At 38.7% G+C, this 24,681-nt stretch overlaps 1 protein-coding gene across 1 annotated transcript in view; it reads right to left on the reverse strand.

Annotated features, from left to right (window-relative positions):
• Positions 1-24,681, reverse strand: part of Adam22 (ADAM metallopeptidase domain 22) — a 119,240-nt gene that overhangs the window by 13,536 nt on the left and 81,023 nt on the right. The window contains exons 21-30 of the mRNA XM_036181869.1: positions 22,693-22,861; positions 20,699-20,813; positions 19,284-19,374; positions 16,021-16,038; positions 10,189-10,296; positions 7,803-7,903; positions 7,406-7,472; positions 5,117-5,227; positions 3,000-3,086; positions 1,742-1,771 (exon numbers count right to left, since the gene is read on the reverse strand). Of these exons, the coding sequence (XP_036037762.1) occupies positions 1,742-1,771; positions 3,000-3,086; positions 5,117-5,227; positions 7,406-7,472; positions 7,803-7,903; positions 10,189-10,296; positions 16,021-16,038; positions 19,284-19,374; positions 20,699-20,813; positions 22,693-22,861 (897 nt within the window). The remainder of the gene's footprint in view (positions 1-1,741; positions 1,772-2,999; positions 3,087-5,116; positions 5,228-7,405; positions 7,473-7,802; positions 7,904-10,188; positions 10,297-16,020; positions 16,039-19,283; positions 19,375-20,698; positions 20,814-22,692; positions 22,862-24,681) is intronic.

A 24,681-nucleotide genomic window follows, 5' to 3' on the forward strand; every position in this document is an offset into this window, starting at 1 on the left:
CACAATTGCCAGAGGAAGGCCTTTAATTCTAATCTGGCTTCCATTTGGCCAAGTGTCAGCCAACCTCATTCACTTACAGAGCAACATGAATTTCTGGATAAATATTAGCCATTTATCCTCATGACATTTTTAAGAACCATAATAACGACAGTGGGGACACCACAGAATTAGGTAACGAAGGTGTGCTTGTCTGCCAGGGGACTGTGATGCACCTTGGGACTGTAGCAGACTTCCGGGACTTCTTTTTAAAGATAGGCCTGCAAAACAAGGAGGAGGACACAGAGCCACTCCTTACTCACTTGTGTGCACATGCTAATCTTACAGAATCTGCTCCAGAAGGATTGAAGTGTCCTGGGTCAGGATGTAAGCTTCAAACCCTCTAGCACCTTATAGCAATCACCAAGAAATGAGAGGGAACAGATTTGTGAGTCAGCGCATCAAGCTCTAGTTCTGCTTCTGACATTCATGAGATGTGCTACTTTGGGTAACTCTTTGCACCCCAGTTTCCTCCATCCACAGAAAGAAGTCAAGAATGCCTACCTCTTGTGATGTGAGAAACAGATTAGGCATCTGACACCCTTAGTTTCTATAATTCTCTTGCAGAGTCAATGTGGTTTCCATAGATCATGGAAATGGACTCTTATAAAATGCTGATGGAATGAATAATCAATTGGATAGCACTCAAGAGCATGGACACTTTCTGGGGATGTAAAAGGCAGAGGTCACCACTGAGGGTGGCAATCAATGATTTTCTCTGACTTCACCTGCACTTTTCCAGTGGCCTGAATACACTGGGAACACAGGGCAATCACTGTCATATGCGAGCACAGCTGAAGCCCTCCTGTGGGTTTGCAGTATGTCCTTGTAGCTCTGGTATACACATTTTCATTGACAAACCAGTTTGCTGCAGTCACTAATTCTCCACTCCATGTTGGTAAGAACGTCACAACCCCACATGGGTGATTAAGAAGGTGACCTGTGTCCTCATCTGCATGGGTTCTGTCAAGGGAGCTCAAGTATAGGGTTGGTGAAATTCAGCCTAGGTGTGAACACACTTAGGCCTATGTGAGGGTTGGTTTGGATGAAGAGTAGACAGAATACTCTCTGTTATGTCAGAATCATGGTGCTCGGAGCTGGGGCTTATCTTAATTATTCCCCACTGCCACTGAAATCCAGAGTTGATCTCCAAGTCTAACCAGTACAACTTCTATTAATCAAAAAGGACAGTGAAATCACAACCATCCATGAACTTTTCCATTTAAATGAAAAATGCAGAATTTTCAAAATGAATTCCTAATGTGACTCTGTGCTGTAGGTATCAACATCTCTGATTAAAAGATGAGATAAAGGAACCCTCTAGAATTTCCCTCATAGCGTGGCTCGTGCAACCAGGGATGCTGAAGCATTTTCCCATCCAAATGGTGCTCAGTCAGGCAGCTTCTGGGCAGACCCGGGGTGGGGAACTGATGTTAAAACTGGGGACTCTCTTGAGTTACATCAACTTCTCAGCTCACCCAGGGGAGGTGCATAGACTCTTCCGGGGTACCATTTCATAAATTACTACTATATAAATGCTATCAATTTAGAAATAAAAGTCCTAACTTATGTAGGACCAAACTCATCCTGTTTTGGTTCCATGGGTGGTACAAGTTACAATCTGCCCAAAAGCCTGATAAAGAGAAAGAAAAAAAATAGGACTGCAGGTGAGCCAAGATTCCAAATAACATCCAAAGCATCTTACCTGTCTTCTTGATGTTGGCCATCTTGGGAGCTACAGGTGAAGGTGGGATTGTTTGAATGTGAGTGTGTGTAAATGCGGTTCAGTGTGGGGACGTGTTGGGGAAGCAGAAGGCAGGAAAGGAGAGGAGCATGGGCTGTAAAAGCAGGATATATTTTCGTGAGCAGGCAGGGGTTATGCTTTCCCTTGGGGTATACGCAAAAGTTATGGATCAAATTAAAATGCAGGTAGGTCTAATCATTTTCTCAAACTATATATAACTAAACTGAATGGTACACTGGAAGAGAAAGTCCACCTTATATGGGTGCTGAGAGTTAAATATACATGGCATATTTTCATATCTGTTCAGTGCTGACCCAAGTTATGGCAATAAGGAGCACGAAAAAAACGCAAACTGCTCAAAAGAGGCTGAGTCTCTGTTTCGCCTTTGCATTAGCTTTCCACAAAGTAGTCAGATATGAAGTGGACATTTACCTCTAGGTAATCATTTACATTATAAAGAGTGGGGGAGATGACCTCCAGAGGCATAGGAGATTTTCTCTGATTTATAATAGCACTTCAGGGACCTGGAGAAATGGAGAGCTTTTAGAATGTGGGAAGTTCTCACTGATAGTCAAGTGTTTTCTATCTGCTTCCTGCTTTTGAAACATGGAAGTGCTCTACTGCTTTGTTCAAAATGTATAGAATACTCTTCTCAGCACAGCCCCAGTGCTAGCAAATGGCTCTACAGGACAAAGAAAGCTAAGCTCACTGCATGCTACCATAATAATATCTCACTGTTTTCCAGTTCCATCAAATCATTGTTTCTGCTTGAAAGGAAAGTCCAGTTTAGTTTCTTTGCATGTTTTTCTATGCACTATGCACTCTTAGATAATAAGCAGGAAAAAATATATTATGAAACTTCTCGATTATGGAGATTAAATTGTTGAGGTTAATAGTGCTTCTTTATTAGTGGAGGGTATGTTTCATGCCCATAGAACACTACACAGCATAAAATGAAGAGAAAGCTACTGAAAAGCTCAAAGAGGTGACAGGGACATGCACTAAATGGTAACCCTTTCAAATGGCTTCATTTGAAACACTGAGAAAGAACTAGACTCGCTCAGGAAGCCAAATAACATCAAAAGGCAGAAAATGAACGAGCCCCTTTCCACCTCCAGGAACTTGTATTAGGAGATACAAGAGAGCGAGGCAGTCACACTACAGTACGTGTATGCGCTGGGAGAGTGTGAGAGGAAGATGAAATTAACTTATAAAATACCTAAAGTACGGTCCTTCAGTGTTTCTATTCACGTCTTCTACCCACTTAGCTACATTACAGTCTCTTTTGAACCATGGGTTTAAATACCTGCAGGAAGCAATGGAAGGAACAAAGAAAGCAGAACAAGATAGAAAATCTGAAAATACACAGCACAAGCTCAGCCATGATGTCCTCACCCTCCAAATGCAAGAGACTACAGCAAGTGAACCAGGGTGGCCACTGGGACTGTGAGGCGGCCTACACAATGGCATGGAGATAATCTCAGCTACAAGGCACAAGGCATTCTACAATGGATTACATTTCTAGGAAAGCCTCTTCCAGTGGCTTCTCACTGTCAGTCAGAAACTCTCTTTTGGTCAGAAGTCTCATGAACCCACCTCAAGAGCAGCTTTTTTTTCTAAGCCACTTCTCAATTGGCCCCTTGGTTTTCAAATAATATTGGTGCTTTTTGAAAATAATCAGAGCGGCTGCAATTCCAATCTGGTATTTAGGCACATAAAACCTCAAGACAATTTAAAGGAGCCAAGTTCTCTTAATAGGTTAGAAATGCTTTTTACACAGCCACTGTTTTACTCTGAGGGTCTAAGAAGGAGTCAGCCTGAAGGGCTCTCCACTTGGCTTCTGTAAGGAGCAGACAGTTCTGCACCTCGATCCTGGAGCCCTCAAGCACACTCACTACAGTTCAAGTAGGCCTCCGCGATCTTGATTTAGTGATTTAATTGAAGCTCCAATGCTCCTTCCTCCTCTTTGTGCACTCCAGACTAAAATGTTGCTGCCAGCTTTAGGAAACAGCCCTCAGAAGTTGCTTTCCCAAAGAATGGCTGCCGGAGAATAATGCCAGCATCTTCCTGATGGGTCTGGCAGCAGTGCCACCGGGATAGCCATGCAGTCTCAAAGGCAAGAAAACCGGAGGTACAGCTGTTGCTTTCCATGGAGCTTCTTTGATTTTTATTGTGGAGCCAAGCAAAAACACATCCCCTTAGCATCTGCTGTTATAAAACAACATTAATTTAACCATTTCAGCAATGGAAGAATTTGGAGGTTTTACTGGGCTTTCTTATGTAAAAAGTAGCTCCATGGTACTGTAATTAATGAAGATCCAGTTTCTATAAGATTTAGAAACAAATCTGGTAAAATTATAAAACATATTGATTTTTGGTTAAGACTTGTTTCTTTCTTCCATATGTAGTCTTTGAGTTATTTATAAATATATTTAAACCAAAACTACTATATTTCCAGTTATACTTAAAAACCAGATTATTTCTCCACAGCCCTTCCCCTCATTTTGAGCCATTAAGAAGGCACTCTGCAAAATAAAAATTATGATTCCACCCTGAAAGAAGGGTTCTGTTGATTTTTATGCGACCATTTTGCTAAGATGCGTCTCCCGGTTCAGGAAGAATTCACATTAGTTTTGCCTGTAGCCACAACCATTGCCAACTTGCACTTTTCACACAGAGAGCCAATCGAAATCTGCGTGAACATTTCCAGTGGGACTTGGAACAGAAAGAAAAAGTCCAAGAGCAAGTGCAGCCGCTGATGAAGTGAACGGCCTCAGGACAACTACAGGAAAAGCTCATGCAGTCGTCCTCAGGAGAAGCACTGCCACAGCAAACTCAGTTTCCCACAGGCAGGAAGCCACTTCCTGGGGGAGACCTTTGTTCCTTTCCCTGACAGTCTTGGAAACTCAAAGGACAGGTGCTATGGCTGATCCACAGAAGTTCCAAACACACAGCTTGACTTGCACATGATGGACCTTTGCTTCTGTTTCAGTTCTGTGCTGGAGAGCTCTGGGGACCTGGCATGGTGGCTAGAGCGATGGGCCTTTATGAGACTACAATAAACCTGCCTATACGGCTTGACTTAGCGTGGCTTGTTAGTGCAACATGCAAAAAAAAAAAAAAAAAAAAAATGCATTGGACAGGATAGGAGAACCTCTTCATGTTCTCCAGGATGGAAAGCCAGAGGAAAATCAGCTGCTGCTGACTGGGTCAGGAGCACCACTGAGCAGACATAGAAGCTCAGTCAAAGGTCAAATGACCCTGCTCTCAGCCAAGGAAGGGACTTTGAGGGAGATTAAGTGGCAGCCCAGAGTGAGGGGGCAAGTGGAGACTGACCTGTGATCCAGATTCCCTGTCTGGGGGCTGTCAGAGCCCCCTGGGCTTATGGCTTGGGATGGGATTGTCTGGGCGAGGGAGTGCCCAGGCTCAGGAGCTTGGGGCTCCCTCCTGTAAAAAACAATATATAATACAAAGTCTAAGCCAAAAAAAAATTTTATATTGTGAACAACAACAAGGAAGATGCAAAATCTTTGAGTGGAAAAACAATATAACCAACAAGGACAGTTAGTGTTTTGTTTTTTAATTTATGGAGCATGCACTGGTGCTGCTTGTTTTAATCCAGGCCCCAGTTTTTCATCATCCTTTGGGATAATGTGGTTCTAAAGGGGGATGATGAAATAACAGACCTGAAAAAGTTCTTATTATGAAAAAAAAAGAATATGCTTCCTGTGGCCATTCTCCTCCTAACACAGTCGTGTAAAAGGTAGTATTATATTATAACCAAGTGGTATGACTTATATAGAGAAAGTATAAAAAGGTTGCTAACATAATTCTTGATATGCTATATATCAGAAATTCATATTTTCAGAAGTATATAAATGTGTATGCATGTATGTATAGATAGTTCCCATACAAGAAAGTTTCTGAGCATGGGTGGTCAGCTTCACACATGTGGCTCCAACTAATTAACATGAATCATGTAGCCAAATTCAGAAAATTCTGGAAAGTCTGAGGGAACCCTTCTTCTTGACTGAGAAACTTCTATTATACTATCACATTAAATATTAGAACTTAATTATATCACAGGCAAGATTTCTTAAAGGCTACCCACAATGTAATTTTATCATGTGATATGAGTAGAATTTTATACATTTAAAAAAAATGATTGCCCTAGAAAATATTATATGATTATTAGAGAATATCAAATGTTCTCTGGGTCCTGATCCCATTGCTTTAATATACTGCTGAAGTTTTTTTCTCCTTAGGAGCTATCGAAGTCTGGTCATAGAAATACTAAACAGTCCACAAAGGAAGTTCCAAAGAACATTTCACAATTGTAGCTGTAATCTTATGAGCAACCAGGATAAGCTGAGGGGCCCTCTTACCAGGTGGCCTCATGCAAAACAAACCAAACAACATTCCAGGGAGAGTTTATCTGCAGTGAGCCCTAAAGCACCCAAGCACTTTGGGAATGCAGAAGATAAACTCTAGTAGATTAGTTATTCATGATGGAAGGCTATGATGCCATCTGGACCATGCAATGGTATCACTTGAAATTGCCATTATCTCTAAGATAAAAGTATCCTCTACTAAATGTTGATAAGCCACTTACAAGACAATACCATTCAGGTGGGAGGTCCAAATTTCAGGGCAATGTTATTAGTCCTAGACTGAAAAAGGCAGGGTATATGATGGAGAAGCTAGTGTAAGTTTCTAACAAGCAGTTAACAAACACCTGCTACTCAGACTTTTTAAGTAATACAGAGATCCTGAGAACAACTACTGGTAGAGTGAGACATGAGCAGAAAATTTCAGGCGTCTTGGAAATGGCAAGGGTAATTATAATTACTTCTAGTGGCAAGGTCAGTTGGAAAGAATACGAAAGGTGTGCTTTACCCTGTGAAGGGGAATTAGGGTTTGTGGAGGTAATGCTTTGCTTGCACTTTCTTAAGTGAAGAAAGAAACACCACCAAAAATTGCATGATACTTACTTCATTATAAAGGACTTTAAATGTAACTTTCAACCCCACTTTAAAATCTGGCTATCATTTAAAACAGTTAAGGGGGCATTAGTGACAAAGATTCAGATAAAGAGCAAGTTTAGGTAAATGGCCTTTTCAACGTCCTCATGAGGACAACTTCAAAGGGAAGCCCTTTCCATTAGTCTGAGAGAATGCTTAGATAGCAGCCATGGAGACCTCAGAGTAGTGGCTTCAGACTGTGAGCACGCATGCTCTAACACAGTGAGGATTCTCCCTAGTGCCTCCAGGGGAGAGGAAGGGTGACCCTTTGACATGGCTGGACCCCAGTGATGAGAAGAAAAGAAAGCTATCATAATTCCCTCCAAAGAAAACCAAAACACCACAATGGCAGGAGACTGGAGGAAAAAAGCCCGCAGCAAGGGTGAGACCCCCACTATCAGTGAATATTGGTATGGGCACAGTTGCGGAGATGCCTATGTAAAAGAGAAAAGCCAAGGTTAATTTTCATAGGGCAAAGAGAATTAAACAGACAAAACCAAGTCCTGAGGCATGGTAGGCGACTCTTGGACTATCTGCTTCATTAACAGTCATCACTAATAGCACACGACCTTCAAACGCCTTTCCCATTCAATGTTCAACTTACTCAGTTGAATTAGATCTAGGTCTAAATCTTTTGCCTCTGGTTTTCTTTTTGTTGCCTCCCAGGTTACCTGAAAAAAACATGTACAGCTGAATTTTTCATATGGATACATAATTGCTTTATGCATAATTACATGGTACTTATAATGGGTGTAATTTATTACCAGCATTGCCTCCAAATGTGGGCCTCCGTGCAACTGCATGACCTTCCAATGTTTCCTACGTATTTAGCTACTAAAGTCACAATTTCCCATCAAGGAAAGTTCAAAGAACAAAAACCAACAGCTGGTCTTTCCTTCTAAACTTCCTTGTTGGGAGAAGAGCTAAATTGCTCATAGGAAAGAATACATCCACAGAGGGACCCAGAAGACAGATCTTAGATTCTAAACACTGCTCACTACCTTGCCAAGAGTTACTTCGAGGTCTCCCATTTTCACAGATGTCTGAAATATGTTTTGTGTCTGGAATCCTTTCACTCCAGGAATGAGAGAGTCCATTTGACCTGGAAGTAGAAGTAGTTACATATTGTTCAAAAATATAACTGAAAAAATATTTTGCAATCACTAAGCAAAATTTGTAAGCATTACTATACATTAAATAAAACAAATCAATAAAAAAAATCTGAAATGAAAGAATGAAGAAAACATGAAAGTCTTCATGAAGAAGGCAGAATTACACAACATTCAATTTAAGAAAAGTCAAATACAATGGAACCCCATTACAGTAATCATAAATGCAAAAGTAGCAGGATATAATGCAAGCCAATTTACATTCTCCAGAACACAGCAACCACAGAGCAAATTCAGCAAGTATTACAGTCATATAACCCCAGTAGCAGGGTTATAATGGGGTCCCACCATAGATGTTTCTTAATTGTAAAGCAATGATTTCCATTCAAATATTATGAGAACATGGACTTTTAAGAGATTACATAAAATTTGCCCAACTGAACCTGGTTAACTTTATGAAAGTAATACCCAATTAATAAAATTATTATTTGAGAATTGGTATTTTTCTACACAAATATGCCTCCAATGAATATAATGCATGTCAGTTAACTGTCCAATAACTGAACTGAATCAGTTCTTTATCATGGAGATATCTCTCACAAAGCCCATGTACCATTGAGCCCTTCTGCTATTTGTATCCTACTATTACTAAATGAATTAGGTATAAGAATCAAAATTAATACACCTACCTTACACCATAAATAAAATTTCATAATGAAAAGAATGTGACAAACCTAGTCTGGAGCCTAATAATTTGATATGCTTTTGACTGATCAGAACCTATTGTATGACTTCCCAAAATCTGGGGATTAGTCCTGCACATTATAAAGCTCCTTATTAGGAACTGTAGAAACAGCACTATGCTTAAGCCACTGTCCTTTGAATCACTCTGGTTAATTACTAATAATATCAACTTGAACAGGAATCTCCCAACTGAAAGCAAACAGAACTTGGCACAATTAATAATACTACTTTCCTATGTTGGAACTTCTTCAACATCATTTTCTAATGACAAAGTCATTCATGTTTTGTATGAAAGGCCAATGAATGTTCCTGGAACTCACTGATTTCTCCACTTTTTACTGTTATTTAATTTAAAATTCCATATTTGACCAAGCAAATATTTATATCAGAGAATGCTAGTAGATCCCCATTCACCCTCTCTTAGCCAACAGGTCCTTGATAATAAATTAAAAGAGTAGCTTTTATACTCTATAAAGTGTATGCTATCTCGTGTACTTCCAGGCTCAAAACCGGCACTACTTTTGTTTTGAGTTCAGTTAGCTAAGAAATGTGTTTAAGAAAGTTCCCAGTGATGAACTGTGTGTATTCCTATTCAATGCCACCAAGGACTGAGCACCAAGGCAGGTTGTTTTACAGATCATCCACTCCATCTATAGACTATTAGAAGAGACCAAGTTCCCTCTCAATAAACTAGTTCCTTCAGTCTACAAGTAACAAGTGTGTCCAGAGTTATGAGTGGATCAACTGAAACTCTTTCTCCATCCCTTCCACCTCAATGGGAACTTTAAAGATTGTTTTCTCCAAGGGTATTTTAGTTGCCTTTAATGTTAGGTTGGTCCTGCTCTGTGAAACATCCTATTTAGTTCTTCTAGTCATTTATTGTCAACTGACTTTTAAAAAGGTATCATACATCTTAAGATGCTAGAACAAGAATATCATTAGAGTTTGAGACATAAATAATATAGTAATCCTACCTATACTTAATTTTCAACTAAGATCACAGTTATAAATTCTACAAATAACCATTCCAGAAAAAAATCATAATATTAAAATATACAGTTCACAGAGAAGCAATCTTTTTTTTCACAGCAAGCTTAGCTTTGAAATAACAAAATTAAAGACTATTCAATGCAGCATTTATATTACCAATGTATCTTAATTGCCTTTATTGAAGCATGACAGTACCCCTTTTCTTTGACTACCAAGCATGACATAAAGCCCACCATGTAAAATATTTTCAAATACTATGTTTTGCTTAAGTCATGTGTAACATGACAGGAAAAACCTTGGGGTTTCTACACAGATTCAGAGTTGTTGCATTTTGTTTTAATTTTGTTGCCTGATTTTATAGAAAGTGGTTCCGAGCATATGGCATTTTGAAGTGGAGTAATCAAAGAACAAGGGATACTATTTTAACATTCAAGAAAGAAGGAAGAAGTAACCAAACCTGCTGCAAAATAATGAAATGTTCTGACTAATGGAATAATGTGTGATGGAACAGGTGGAGATCTGAAAATGCGACAGAAAAGCAGACCTCTTCTTAGAACTAGATGCTGAGTTTGTGCTGACTCCAGGAGGAATGTCGCTATAAAAAGAGTCGCCATCTCCAGGCTTTTTTACATAATCTCCCTGCGGTAACTGTCTAAGGCATAATAAACATTTCAGAGTCAGAAAACAGGACACACACACGAACACAGACAAATACAAATATTATTTCAGGAAAAAGAGAGGTAGGGGTAATGGTCTACATGATCAAATCTATAACACATGAGATTATTAATAAATGCGACAAGTTCAACTCCTTCTAGCTGCAGAGGTCAGAAAGGCAATCATGAAGTCTTGGCAGGCTGGATGAATAAAGCCTTGCTTCCAGGAGAAATATGGAAAGATGAGTTATTTTCAGTGCAACATCACCCTACCTGGAGGGGTTAACTACAATAACTTTTTCCTTTAAAAATTGATGTTGAAGGTGTGTTTAGCCATTCCTTGCTCAAATAAAGAAGGCTTTTTTCAAATGTATGAATAAATTATTCATCATTTAAAATATATGATAAATATTCCCTTGACTTAGTTTTACAAGATTTGATTGCTTTTAGTTATTTTACAGTTAAATCCAAATAAAACCTTACTAGAATTTGGTGTTCAGTTTGCAGCTCCATTATTTAAAGGAAATGTAAAAGATTCAAATTTGAATCAAAGCAATAATTCTGGATCAGACAGGAGCCAGTATAAAGGAATGTAACTTAGCAAAGGAAGAAAGAGTTGAAAAGTAGCTGCATTTCTTGGGAGACTATGGAAAAGCATCTGTGACAGATGGTGGTGACACTTCCTATCTCCACCACAGCAGGAGGGAGGGCGAGACAGGGGCGCCTGCTTAACCCTTGCAGGACTGAAGCCACCTGTCTCATTCTGAATGAGCTAAGACAGCCACAGTATAGCTTCTTCTCCAAAAGGAACTGGAAAGAAACGCTCAGAACCCTGGACAACTCTGCCCACAGCCAATGCAGACATTTAATGTGTGGCCTCAAACAGCTAAATGCATCCAAATCACGACTAGTTTCACTCATGCTACAAGTGGAGGTGTCTAAGCTAGAGATGGGCTAAGATTTCAAACAAGTATATGTCATTTAGTCTCCAACAAATGCATATGCTCCCTAAGTCCCTTTCAGTTCAGTTTCTGTTAATGACCTTGATGGTTTGCAGATAATGTTTTAACTCTCAGAAACCCTTTGCAGATGTCCCCTTGATTATTTTGATTCCTATACCGTTGTTTAAAATGCTTAGTTGCTTCTGACTGAACATCCTCTCCTAAATTATTTGGACAGCTCATATATTATAAATCAGAAAAAGATTGTTCAGTGTGTATAAATAAGGCATGTACTTTAATTTTAATTTGCGTGACTTTATCTGGTTCTCCATACACTAATTAAAGGAAAAAAATCTCACTACATTAGTTTCTAAAACTAGTTCCACCCTTGACTGGCAGAGGTTCCACCAAAGTGAAGGAATCAATCCTGGAGTTAGAAAAGTTTCAGTTTAATAGAGTTCTGGGATACTTCTCAATATATATCCAGCTCACACTGGATTCTTACCTAACTTCACTGTAAAAGTCTCCAGAATATAGATATTACTTCTTAGCAGTCTCCTCAAAATCCCATAAGGAATGGAGTAGCTCTCCTTACATGGTAAATGCCAGCAATAAATTATCAATTTCCTTACAGCATTCTTAAGGTAATACTGAACATCCTTTCTTCACTGTCCCAAAATTGATCTTTCTATTTCTTATGTATCTATTACATTTATCAGACTACTACTTCCTGCTTTAGAGAGGAGAAAGAATCCCAGGTTCCTGCGATCAATAAAATTCCATCATTTGCTATGAAAAACCATAGAAAGCCAACTAGATGAGCTCCTTAAAATTTTTAATTGACCTTTTTTCCCCAATTGTTAACTCTTTTTATGGCTTTTGACTTAATATCTTTGTGTTTTTATATTTCTCCAGTTTGGATCCTGAAAGTGATTATTTGGACTGACAAAGTGGTAGGTTTTCAAATGGGAAATTGTCTTTATTTTTATTGCACTATATGCAAATATTTTAGATAAACATGTTGGTGTAAATAATTAACAAAAGAAAAAATGCTTTGTGACTGAATTCTTTTTCCTCAAAAACAACCTTTCCTACATTAGTTACAAGATGTCACTTTTTCTCTATATACAACCTCTTGGTTGAACTGATGTACCTTATTAAATAACATTATTTAAAGAATTTCTATTTGCTAACACAAGAATCAACACCTATCACTTAATGATTTTGGGTAGACTATGAAAACGATAATTTACAAGTTTATTGACTGTTTTTATTCTACTTCAGATAACAATGTGTTCATAAGTATAAGCCAGCTAGTATTGAGCCCTATAAATTTAAACATCAATAAAAGTTTTCTGTTTCTTGTTTTTGTGGCGGGGGGGGGGGGGGTTGCACTAATCTCAAAGCCTTTAGATAAACAGTTGGTCTGATAATGACAGAAATCTGAGCTTTCTTGAAAGTATCTGCTGGGCAGTGGTATTACCTCATCAACCTATATACATACTCAAAATTAGAAAACGGGGGGGGGGGGGGGGGATAAAAGGTCATAACCTCAGTGTGGAAGAGACATTTCCCTGGTTAGTGACTGGGCTGTCTTTTATAGGAATTGTTGCTCTCTTGTTTTGAGAAATACTGTGTAAGTTATACCAAGTCATGTTGACAGATGCATGAACATCACTGAAATATGAAGAAGAAAAAAAGAAAGAAAGAAAGAAAGAAAGAAAGAAAGAAAGAAAGAAAGAAAGAAAGAAAGAAAGAAACCAAAAAGGTTTGGGAAAGAAAAGGTGGGGAGTCCACAGAAAAGAAACTAGATAAAGGAGATGAGAGAGAAAGGAAGGAGGTGAGGGGCAGACCGTGCTTAAGGTGGAACTCCAGAGCAGAAAGATGAGGTCTAATGATCAGGCTCCTCATTGGTCACAGTGACATGGTTATTTCAAACCAAGGGAAAGGATTTCAACCAAATGTGACGGTTTATAAATTTAAGTCCACCAAATATTCCTTATTCTGTTTGTATCTGCAAACTCAACTGAAAACTAAAATGTACAGTTCTTGCTGTAAACCACACAGCTGTCATGTTCTGTGCGATTATCCTTGAAGAAATAATAAAACTGACTGGGAAGAAGGGTAGAAGTTTTCTTTCCTGCAGGTTTTAAAGAAAAAGACAAGTAGCCATCTCTACCATGATTCATTATCTAAGGCTTCACTGTGGCCCTGTGGTTCCATGGTTCCTTGCCTTCCCAGAATGCCACTGGAGGAGATAAGGCACAATAATAAGCTATGTGTGGGAGGTATACTCTCATGAATTCCCAAAATGGGGCTTCTATTTTTGTTGTTGTTGTCGCTCAGTAGGAAGTTTGTTCTTTGATTCATTTATAGAATTGCATGCCTATCTTCTCCAAAAGTCTGAACATTAGGCCCAGTTTGGCATTTCCAGGCCATTTCTACATTAACAGCCACTTGGCAAATGCCCATGTGTTTAATACTGCTTGAAGCACTAAATGCCAAAGGAAAACCTCATGTTTTGTCAGCCAAAAGGAGTGTGAGGGCCTCAACTGAGCTGATAGCTCCTGTGGTCCTCTCCCTTGACCACAGAGCTTTAAGAATTACGAAGAACTCTGACTTCACAGCTGAGAGACGTTAGCAATTTTCCTACACCACACAATAGCAGATTAACTATGAACTTCTTGTCTGTAGGGCTTCCCACCAGAGAACTGCAAAGGCAATCCTAATTTAAAGGTAAAGATAACATCAAAATTCTTGGCTTTAGTTCCTGGCACCTTTGGAACCAGATGGGTCTTTATTTGAATGTCTGCAAATCATTTTATAGGGCTGAAAATGTACTGATGTGTGTGTGTGTGTGTGTGTGTGTGTGTGTGTGTGTGTGTGTGTGTCTGCCCACCCATTTCTCCTCTAATCACTAATGCATATCAACTAGAAGAACCCCAAAGACACCTTCATGCATAACTTCTTGCTCTAGTATCTATCCTTTGTTGCTCTCTTCTTTGAGAACCATTACACAGAACTAATATTCATCAACCATAAACAAGTGGTAAAGTTTTGTTGAAATATAACAAAATATCTAAAATAAATTCCTCTGAAGAGGGAATGACTCCCCAGGCATTGACTGGATTTCAGAAGAGTTGTTATATCCTTGCAACAATGACTATAGTGCCAGGAGGTGTTAAATTATAACAGATAAAAAGGGATAGTGATAGTGTGGAAATGTTTTTTAACTATGCATGTGTTTAATCAGAATAATAAATTGGTATATGCCTTTAAACATCAATCATTTTTGCACGGTAGGCAGTCTCCGTGTTCTAAAGAGCATCCGTAGGGCAGCTTAGAGCACGGGTTTAGCTTTGCTTATGTTGTGTATTTGAGGCATGATCTTTCCTTTTTAGATATTCAGCATCATCACAGTTTTACTTAGTTCCTATAGAAATGGTTCTGAGATCAGAAAATTTTAATCTTATCAATTTAATTACATTTTCTGCTGAAGAAATCCACCAATCTTAGGTTTCTATATGACTAGAAAACTTTTACCCACAGGAAATCTAACCAGGCCCTGCTTTCCTCACACGCATCTAGACCTATGAGTTCAAGACATGTACAAAGAAACATTTTGTATTTTTAAATTTTAAGAAATTTTGTTTAAGTTTCACTCTTTCTAATAATGAGTTTGTTTCCCCAAGGGAAATATTTCTAATATCTAAAGTTAGGACTATTATAGATTATTGTTTCAATCAAACTTTATGATCAGGATTTCAATTGATATCTTTGGGTAGTAACAAAGGTTCTATAGATATTTACAGCTAAAGCCTTATAGAGTTTAAAATATAAAATACAGGAAATAAAAAAGTACATATTAAAATTTTGATTTTTGAAATTTCTGAAAAAAATGAATCTTGTGGTCAGAGTCTGAAAATGTCTCATTATTTATCATATCTATTCCTGCAGTGCCACAGGCACTCAATGGGACAGAGGAAAAATTAAGTAGGAATCTGTGCAAATACTCTGAACTCAGAACTAAGTAATATATATGTAATACCTGGTGAGGGATCATCAGTTTCCAAGATAACATTTTAGTTTTCAGTACCAACAGCAAGTAGAATTAATAATTTTTAAAATGTGAGAAGTGAAACATCCATCTCAATACTATGTCAATTTAGACAAAACCTGGCCGTTCCTATAGAAAACATGAACTCTCTATCTCTTTTATACTGTTTGCTAAATGGAGATCTTAAGGTTATATTAAATAGGTGTTTGACTTTCTCCATGGGTTTTATGTAATAAAAGCCCAGGAGACACAACAGCTCAGAGATTCTAACTATGTAAAGTCCCTCTTCAGCTACCTTTATGATTACCAAATCATGCAAAAGTATTTTCTTACATAAAGTACATTGCAGAACATCCCCTTGATAGAGACACATGATAAACCTTGTAACTTATAAAAGTTATTACTACAACAACAGTAACAAAAATAATTTCCCTCAGGCTATTAGGTAATAAGAGCGTTATAAACATGAAGGAAAGCCAATAAACCAATGTAAACAAACATGACAACTTAACATAAAGGAAGTTTGTTTTGATGAGAAAATCTATTTCTATATACATATTACTATTAAAAATAATTTTAATTATTATTTCAAAATCATAAAAGGTCAAGATCGTTCTTACATAAAACACAAAAATCCACTTGAAACTGCATGTATGAATTCCAACAGTGACACAAAGGGTTAAACTTTTCAGTCATATATTCAGATCACTGTCATCACATACCTCTGTTCGCGATAATTTCTGTTCATAGACAGAAGAAAGGAAAAAGAGAAGCATTAGTTACCGACAGAAGCACATGAACACAGCATCAAACACAAAATCCCAGCCTTCACTAAACCATCTTCCCAAGAGGAATTTGAATTATAAAATTAAAATGAGGAACATACACAAAACTTCATCTTATCATAAGGAGAGATGATACCAAAGAGTTAGTGACAACATTGTCAAACAATTGCCCATTTTATTTATTATTTATTTTAAAATTTGCTTACTTTTATGTATATTTGTGTTTTGCCTGCCTGTATGTGTCTATTCTATATGTGTGCCTAGTACCCTCAGAGGACAGAAGACAGGATGTAACCCCCAAGAACTGGAGGTACAGGTGGTTGTGACGTACCATGTATATGCTTGGAACCAAACCTGGGTCCTCTGTAAGAGAAGCAAGTGTGTTAACCACTAAGCCCATTTCTAAAACCCTAAGTTAGGTTGTAATTATTAAAGAGTAACTGATTTTTCAATATCAGTTTTATTTACCAGATATTTAATAACTATCTAGAGTCAATCCTATTGTTTTTGAAATTTTATTTACTTGACTTTATGTGTATGGGTGTTTTGCCTGCTTGTATGTCTGTGGACCGTGTGGATGCAGTGCCTGCGGAAGCTAGAATAGGGGGTCAGATCCTCTGGAACTGACAATTGAAAATGGGCCCTCTGGAAGAACAGCTAGTGCTCTTAACCACCAAACCACCTCCCCAGCCTTGTGAATTGTCAATTCTACTTTAAATATAGGATAGATAGATAGATAGATAGACAGATACATACATACATACATACATACATACATACACACAGATAGATAGATAGATAGATAGATACATACATACATACATACACACATAGATAGATAGATAGATAGATAGATAGATAGATAGATAGATACATACATACATACATACATACATACATACATACATACGAATGTTGATTTACATGGCAACATTAATCAAATTATTTATACAAATTAACTACATTTTCATAGAAATCAGTCTTAATTTACTCCTACTGAAACACCAACATCCAACTATAGCAACTGTAGCTCTTTCTAAGAAGTCCGAGCAGGAGAACATACAGGCATGCCAGAGTACTTTACTCATCACGGATGGTTAATAAAAATGCATTAAAATAAAGCTGGCCTTTCATAGGTATTAATACTTCTCTCTCAAGCTTCACACTGGATGCATTTGCTCACAGTCCAATTTCTGGTTTTGATTTGGTCGTGAGTTGAAGTAAACTTCTATGATTTTCCTAACAAACTAATCTTGTTCAGAAGCATGTGATAATTTACTGGCAGTAAGTTTCCCAAAAGTCACTTTCTGTCTTGATGTAATTGAATATTAATATTTTGAAGGCATATTAGACAAGCAAGTGGCTAAGTCATCTGGAGTTCCAGCCTCGACAACCAAACATAATGCTTCCATGTGGCACCTTCACCTACCAGTCCATTCCATTAACACCAGAATGCTAACGGCAGGCACATGGAGCAAAAGTGACAATTTAGTATCCTGTTCATTCCATTAGCTATCTGATATTTTACTTTTTCATCTCATTCTCCAAGTGAGAATTCCCTGTTTGCTATCCCCATCCCAAGGCTTGGAGAAAGGGTAGAAGTTGAAAGAATTGAAAGAATTAACATGAAAATGACTTCCCAGGTGCCCAGTCTGTTTTCACCTTCAAACAGAATACCAAAAAAATATTATTTCCATAGTTTAATTCCTCTACTAAATTTCTATATTCTCCCTCTATTTCTAATCATTCTAAGCCAGGTGTGATGGTGTATGCCTTTAATCCCAGCATTTAAGAAGATGCAGGTAGGTCTCTGTGAGTTCAAGGTCAGTCTGGCCTACAAAAGTAAGTTTGCAGCCAGCCAGGGCTACAGAGTAAGACTCTGTTTAAAAAAAAAAAAAGAAACAAAACAAATAAACATATCCTGAATAATTTTAAAAACTCTATTATAGTTTGAATGTCCCCAAAAGCTTGTGTGTTGAATGTGTGGCCCCATGCGACAGTGCTTCAAACTGTGGGGAATTCAGAAGGGAATCAGGTTCTGGGAGTTCTGAGCTCATCAATGGGTTAATCCATTTCTGGATTCATAGCTCAATAGTTTGGGGTATAAATACGGTGGGTGGTGAGGTCTTTCTTTGGTGAGCACCTTTCCTCTTTCGCATGTTCCCATCATGCTTTCCTGCCTTGGCACAGGCCCAAAGCAGCAGAGTCCCGTGACAATAAGAACCTCCCAAATACAAGCCACAGTGAACCTTGCTGAAGCTATTTCCTCAGGTATTTGCCCCAGCAATGACAACCTAACTCAAGAATGAAAGGTTTACACTACATTTAAGCCATAATATTAAATAGTTACTAGAATACTAAAGAAAAATTTACATTATAAGTATTCAAAAGGGAAATTTAAAGTATTAAATATATAACTGTTGGAAAACATTTTCTTAGTAAATGTCTGAGGCTACTAAATATTCAAAAGCAGATGACACTCAGCTTCTAAAAATTAAATCAAAAATTATATAATGAGCTTTGAAGCTTAAGAAGAAATTAGGCACCTAAGTTTTGCAGACGAAACTGAATTTAAAAAAAAAAAACAACCCTGAATCTCACAAGCATCTGATCTTCACAGGAAAAAACTCATATATATTCATGGCTATTAGGACAAAGGGGCTTTGCTGTTAATGTGATGTATGGATGTCGCATGCATTCACTCACAATTAAGATTGAGTTTCTTCCATGATCTTAAAAAAACATTCAATATTTTCAGAATAGGAAAAGAGTTGTTTCCAAATCTAAACTGTGATAAATTATCATTACTTCTAACCATACCAAGGGTAGGTAATCTCTGATTACTGGACCAGACTGACTGTCAATACAAACACAAAGGTAACAACATACAGCCTTCTAGTTAACATTCAATCGTGTGTGTGTGTGTGTGTGTGTGTGTGTGTGTGTGCGCGCGCGCGCGCGCGCGCGCGCATGCAAACATGAGTGTAGGTACCCAAGGAGGCTAGAAGACAGTATCAGATCCCCTGGAATGGGAGGCACCACTCATGGGTTTATGAGCCACCAAAATTGGTACTGGGAATCAAAGCTGGGTCCTTTGCAAGAGCCAGTGGCATTTTAACCACCACGCCACCTGTCTAGCCCTTAATCAAAATATTTTAAAGTAAAATTTTATAGTAATAATACTGAAAAAATTGACTTACTTATAACCCCAGGCAGTTATTCCTATTATGAGGGCCAGCACTAAAATGGTGCCAGCAATTATTCCTATTATGATATTGGTGCCAGCAACACCTGGAAGGGAAAACAGGGGAAATCAGCAACATGAGTGATCATCACACTAACAATCTGATTTGTAAACGGCTGTGGCCTTTCGACCCGAAGACTCAGTTTGTCTGCCCACCCTTCCAGGGATTTAAACCGGGGTCAATAAACCCATATGACCACTTCTAAGTTAAGTCTTTGGAACAGCCACTGAGACCCAGGTAGTATAAGCACTCGTATTACACTTACCTTGAGAGCAAGTGCCATTACCATTTATCATTGCTATCTGAGGACATCCAAGTTTTAGTCATTCTGGGGCTTTATTAAAGTCACATTACTAAGATTTCCAACCTGTATAGATGACCTAGATGAGGACATTTATCTGTTCCTAGCCTTGGGAGGTGAATGGACGTTGGGAATTGAGAATTATTCCACATGAAATGAGCCACAAGAATGAACTGATTAACTGTTTACAGGAAATCTTCATCGCCAAAGAGTGAACTCTTTAACTGCCCACACTTAATTTTCTCTTCTGTGGAACTGCCCCTCCTGTCATGTCTGACCCATGTCTCCATCCTTATCACCCTGGCCAATTGCGTTTCTGCTACACTTCTCAGAGTTTAGACTACAGAAACGAGACTCTATAACAGAGAATATATTTAAAAACTTAAAAATCAACTCATTCTTCTTGTTTACTCAGTTCAAAACTATGTAATGATCCATTTAAATTAAATGCTTTCTTTTTTGTGATTTTATTTTATGTGTATGATGTTTTGTCTGTGTGTATACACAGTATAAGCATGCCTGAGAGTTAATGGATAGCTGTAATCCATTGTGTGGGTCCTGGGAACTGAACCTGGGTCCTCTGCAAGAGCAACACGTGTTCTTTTTGTTGTTGTTGTTGTTTTTCGAGACAGAGTTTCTCTGTGTAGCTTTGTGCCTTTCCTGGAACTCACTTGGTAGCCCAGGCTGGCCTCGAACTCACAGAGATCCGCCTGGCTCTGCCTCCCGAGTGCTGGGATTAAAGGCCTGCACCTCCACCGCCCAGCACAACAAGTGTTCTTAACCACTGAGAAACCACTCTACTTTCTTAATTTCAAAGACATGTTAGAAAATAAAAGCACAACATAAAAGGCATTAAGGTCATGTGGGAACTTGATGGAACAAGGAGGGGTTGCTGGGAGTGGGAGGAGCGTGAGGGAGTGTGGGAGGGATGGCTGTGACAGAATGTACTCGACACACGCATGAGACTGTCAAAGACTTTATCAATTAAAGATAAAACTCTCAAATATAAGTGCACACAGAGAAAATTTGTTATATATAAATATGACAGCGTGCCAAGGCAGATACCCACCATTGCCAGAGAGGGTGATGCCAGTCTTTGCATCATCACTGTGAGGAAAGTGGGTGCTGCAGTCGGCACCCGTCCAGCGCTTGTTGCACACGCATTTGAGTTCATTACTGCAAACCTAAAGTCCAGAGGTGAGCCAACAGAACATCAGTTCTCTGTTACGGAGAAGCAAATAAACCCCAACTCATAACTACTACACACAGGCTTTGATGGCTTCTATAAAGAATACTTCCATCCTGATTTTAGCTTCTTGCCATATATACGCTTGCGTTACTACAATTTAAAAACTTGTAGGGGATTGGCAAGATGACTCAGGGGTTATAACACTTGCTATGTAAGCCTCATAACCTTAGTCAGTCCCAGGAATCTACATATACGAAAGGAGAGAACTGACTCCTTCAGTTCTGACCATCACATATCACACAGCATGTGTGTGCGCACACAAACACATTATGTACACATATAATAAATAAAACATTTTTTATTATGTAGGCTAATACCTCTGTTTAATACATGATTATTGTAAATTATTTTTATGCCATATATAATCTTACTTACATTATCTTACTCTTGTTAATCCATTAAACTAAGCATTACTAGATAAAATCGTATTTTGTTTTAGCGTGTATTTAAAATTTACTAGGAGGATGATAAAAAGTGATTTCCTTACTCCTTTCTTTGGCCCCACAAGAACTATTTCCCTAAACCCTCCTAGTGATTACAGAAAGGAGGTAAAAACAACCCTTCTTACATTATTGGAGCAGAGGTACACAACTGTGTGTGTTCTCTTCCTTACATGCCCTAAGATTTCCTGTTCTTTGGGATATAGTGGCATCTGGTTACTTTCTAAAGTAAAGAGACCCTGTGACTGTCAGCCCAAGCATAGCTCTCAAGGACATTTGATATCCATCATATGAGATGATCAGGATTGGAAGCTTCAAGTTACAAAACAAGGCCATTGCCTCAACCGGATAAAACAAGCAATTCAATCAAAGACTCTGTAATGTCAACAAAAAGAAAATCACATGCTAACAGAAAAAAAAAATCAAAACAACTGCTGGTAAGGGATTCCTAATGAAAATGAGAAAACTGGATATATTTGTGGAAGGTTCATTCATGGAGGACTGGTGTTTGACTTACAACTTAAATAAGACCTACGCTAGCCAATTCACAATTCTGAAAGAACAGAATTAAAGTGTCAACAAGTACCACTCTTTCTGTTCATCTACGAACAGCACTTCCCCTGAAGACTTCGTTATTTCCAAGTGTGGCTACAACTGTTATCTGCAGTCACTGCTGAATCGGCTATACCCAGATGACCTAAGTAGTTAAGTATCTGGCTCATCCTCTTTCCTCACTCCCCTCATTACAGTGTGTAGCTTAGTCTTCTTGCAGGACTCCTAACAGTGGCGGCAGGGGCTGTCTCTGACTCTTTGCCAGCTTTTGGGACTCTTTTCCACCTACTGGGTCACCTTGTTCAATCTTAATATGAGGGGAGGTGCTGAGTATTACTGCAACTTGATATGCCATGCTTTGATGATATCCATGGGTGGTCTGACCTTTTCTGAATAGAAATGGAGGAAGAGTGGATGGGAGGACAGAGTGGGTTGGGGGAAAGACTGGGCGGAAAGGGAGGAGGAGACACTGTGATCAATATGTTAAAAAATAGCAATAATAATAAAAAATCATTTAAAAATTCCATTATAGTTTGCTAAAAGCCATCTACTAAATCACTTGCAGAAAACTTGTCACTACACTGTATGACATCCTCTTAGCATAGGAAAGGAAGATAGAATAATTTGATTAGGAAAATTATCAGTTTTCTTATTCCCAGACTTTCTCAACTATACAACAAAAATATTCAAGTAGCTTTGATCAAGTTAGTGTTCACATGCCAAAACATGGGTAACCCACTGTCTGTAATTAAGGAGGTATTACAGGGTACTTGTGTAACAGAGAAGAAATGGATGGTTCCCAGGTGAGGCCCTGGCACTTACTCCATTTCCTGAACAAACGGTGCCTGCTTTACTGCTCAGGCAAGTGCTGAAGTTGAAGGAAGCCACAGAAAGACACCTGTGTTCCAAGCACATCATCTGAGGACCACAGGGCGTCCCATCCTCCACGTAGCCAAGATCAACATCTTCCTCAAGCTTAACATGACCACCACTAAAAATAAATTGGAAGCAAAAAGAAAACAGGATCCCATTAATTCATATTCATCTTAAGTATAAAACTAAAAAGAAATATTCCTTCTCTGGTCTTCTATTTATGATTTCATAAAAACCAGCAGTTGAAGGATGTTTAATTACTTGGTTTTTGTTTCATTGAGATAGGATTTCATGTAGCCCAGGCTGGCATCAAATTCTTAATGCAAACAAAACTGTTCAGAGCTTTTGCTTCTCTGGCCCCATCTTCCATATGCCAGGGTTATAGTGAAAGACCCCCCGGCACCCCTATAGTAATGCTATGTTTGCAAGGCTTATAAGGGAACAAAAGACAGTTCCAGGAAATAGAATGGCCCCACCGCAGCCCAGATAGCCGATAGATAAGCAGGATGTCAGGGGCAGACTGCCTGGCGTCAGTGCGGGAGGGCCAGAGCAGCTGGAATTCTAGATAGGGGTTGAGCCAACACACATATCTGGTTACCAAGGGAAAAACCCACAAACCGCCCTGAGCCTGAGTTCACGCCCCATTTGATTTATGCTCATATATTCGCGCCTCACTTTGACAGAGTTTTGTCCAATTAGAACCCTTTGACTATTCGCGCCTCACTTTGAATTGTCCAATCAGAGCTTTGTCCAATTAGAACCCTTTGACTATTCGCGCCTCACTTTGACAGAGCTTTGTCCAATTAGAACCCTTTGACTATTCGCGCCTCACTTGAATTGTCCAATCAGAGCTTTGTAACCATTCGCGCCTTGTTTAAATTATCCAATCAGAACCCTTTGACTAATGCTTTCCCGCGCTTCTTGCTATAAAAACCCATCTTACCAACCCAGAGGCGCGCAAGTTTTCTGAGAGACTTGGTTGCCCCAGGTACCTGTGTTTAAATAAACCTCGTGCTGTTGCATCTGATCCGTGGTCGCTGCGTGCTCCTTGAGCCGGGGGTCTCTCCTGAGGGGAGACCTCTCCGGGGGTCTTTCAATAGGTATATATCATCACACCCAGAAGTGTCTTGTAAGTGTAGAAAGTAATAGGAACTTTGGACCTAACTCTTTTCAGAGATAATTATATTATCTCCTAATTTAAACAAAATGTAATTTAATTTAATTTAAAATTGATTTAAAATTGGATAGAATTTAAACGAAAGTATTACAGCAAGGGCCAAACTGAGCTAGCTCTCTTATTGTTCCTTGGATACTTCGTGCACGTCTAATTGTTTACTAAGTAGGCTTCAAGATTTCAAGTGTGTTTCAGATAAGGATTTGAATTGGGTTTGACTTCCAATGCTCCCAAACGTTGTGCAAATTCCACGGGAATGACTAACCTCTGTAGTCACTGCTCAGTATAGCATGCTCACATGTTTTCTTGTAGAATTAAATAAAATAGCAACACAAGTTGAAAGTGTATATATGTAACTAATATTTTCATATGATACCTTGTCAATGCTAGTCAAAAAATTTCCATATTACCTTTTACCAAAATTAATTGTGCATGTGGAGCCACATACATGTACTGGTGTTTTGTGTCTGTGTTTGTATTCATGTGTTTGTATACATGCATGTCTCGGTATGCATGTGGGTATGAATGTGTACATGTGTGGAGGCCAGAAGTCAACGCTGTGTCTTTCTCAATTGTTCTCCACCTTCTCGGAGAAAGGCGGTCCTCACTGAATGCGGAGCTCACTGATCCAGCTGGAATGGTTGGCTAGCAGGCCTCAAGCATCCTTGTTTATACATTGCACTGGGGTTAGAGGTATGCATTAATGTGTTCAAATATTTTACTAGGGTGTTGTTGGTACTCAGAATGTTTAAGTGTAAGACTTT

This window comes from Onychomys torridus, chromosome 3 (genome assembly GCF_903995425.1).
Source record: "Onychomys torridus chromosome 3, mOncTor1.1, whole genome shotgun sequence".
NCBI classification, from domain to species: Eukaryota; Metazoa; Chordata; class Mammalia; order Rodentia; family Cricetidae; genus Onychomys; species Onychomys torridus.